This window comes from Berghia stephanieae, chromosome 9, assembly GCF_034508935.2.
Source record: "Berghia stephanieae isolate SIO BIC M18660-M18661 chromosome 9, UCSD_Bste_1.3, whole genome shotgun sequence".
NCBI classification, from domain to species: domain Eukaryota; kingdom Metazoa; phylum Mollusca; class Gastropoda; order Nudibranchia; family Aeolidiidae; genus Berghia; species Berghia stephanieae.
Window position 1 is genome coordinate 29,377,795 of NC_088368.1, and position 1,627 is coordinate 29,379,421.

Here is a 1,627-nt window from a genome sequence, read left to right on the forward strand (position 1 = left end):
TCTGGTTAATACAATTAAGTGAGAATTACTCATAAACGTGGATGGCAAAAAATAATAACAAAGGCCTGAGTGACGTCATCTTCGTTCTATCTATAGCACAATGGACAAAACACACTTGGGTTTTTTCTTGTGGTAATCCTCAGGCAAAATGGAGAAAGGCATGTGTGTTTTGATGCATCTTGGAGACGGCATCTTATCAATGAACTTGACACCAGGGATGGGGAATTCCAGAGAGGGTGATCTATACTCAATTGGCGACTGGACACTCGATAAATCTGCACCGTTGCCAACCAGGTTGACAACCTCCTGAAGCCAATTTGTTCCTAGGGTAAAAGTAAAATAAAAGACTGATTTATAGATAGTATGCGCTTGGCTAAGAAGCTCACTACATTTGCCATCCGGAAGTATAACGGACCAACACACAAAACTATGTGTAACCTTGAACGTTCATAGTCTGGTTAATACAGTTTAGTGAGAATTACTGATAAACGCGGATGGCAATAAAAAAAAACAAAGACCAGTGTGACGTCATCTTCGTTCTATCTATATCATAAAGAAAATACCCAGGCAGAAAAAAATATTGATTTCCACATTAGTGGTTCTGTATTCTATCTTGTGGTATGACCCCTGCCTTCGGATCGAAAGGTCCTGGTTTCGAGTCCCTGCTCTGAGCGGCGCATAGTTGAGTCCTTGGAAAGATCTCTTTATTCACATACTCTCACGTTGCTCAGGTGTAAAATGAGTACCTGGCCGTTAACAGTGTTGTTTCTGTCGGATAAAAATTCAATTTCGCCTAACAGCTAAGTATTGCTATTAACTCGGGACCCCTTACAAAGCGCTTTGAGCACGTTTTGTTCATATTTCTATATAAATGCTCTCTCACCGTACTCAGGTGTAAAATGAGCACCTGGCTGTTAACAGCGTTTTCTCTGTCCAATCTCCTAACAGGCGTCATGTTCTGTCCTAAATGTTAAATGTTGCTGTTGGTCGGGGACCACTTGTAAAGCGCTTTGAGCAGGTTTAGTGGATATTGCGCTATATAAAAGCTCAATTATTTTTTTAGTACATCCCTGATTTCGGAAATCCTATGATCCACACGTCATCATCTCTGGCTTGAAATGACAAAGTCTCTTGGAAATGATCCACCATAAAAGCTGGTAACATATAATCCCCATAATAATAAACAAATCTCCATCCATATCGACGACTTATCACGGATTCGATCCCCAACCTCCTGTACTTCCTTTTCCAGTACTCCAGAACACCAAACACAGCTAGAAGTACACACGCTCCAGCTCCGAGAAATCCCGACGGATACTTGACATTCTTTTGTCGTCCATTTTGTTACAGGTCTGCTGTTCGGTCAGGTTTTTGATGATGATGATGATGACGATGATGATGACGATGATGATGATGATGATGATGATGATGATGATGATGATGATGATGATGATGATGATGATGATGATGATTTTATTATTATTATTATTATTATTATTATTATTATATTATTATTATATTACTGAGTTTGCGCGTCGGGGCTCTAACGGGGCCCATTAGAGATAGACGACGATTGGGATTGTTTGGAAGCTTTAACCCTTTGCCCACTAGTCATTATGATATCGGA

General features: G+C 40.1%; 1 protein-coding gene across 1 annotated transcript in view; it reads right to left on the reverse strand.

Annotated features, from left to right (window-relative positions):
• The window catches only part of LOC144979181 (sulfotransferase 1A1-like), a 7,682-nt gene extending 6,342 nt beyond the window's left edge, over positions 1 to 1,340 (reverse strand). The window contains exons 1-2 of the mRNA XM_078925792.1: positions 1,289 to 1,340; positions 100 to 323 (exon numbers count right to left, since the gene is read on the reverse strand). Coding sequence (XP_078781918.1) covers positions 100 to 323; positions 1,289 to 1,340 — 276 coding nt within the window. The remainder of the gene's footprint in view (positions 1 to 99; positions 324 to 1,288) is intronic.
• Between the last annotated feature and the right edge of the window lie 287 nt (positions 1,341 to 1,627).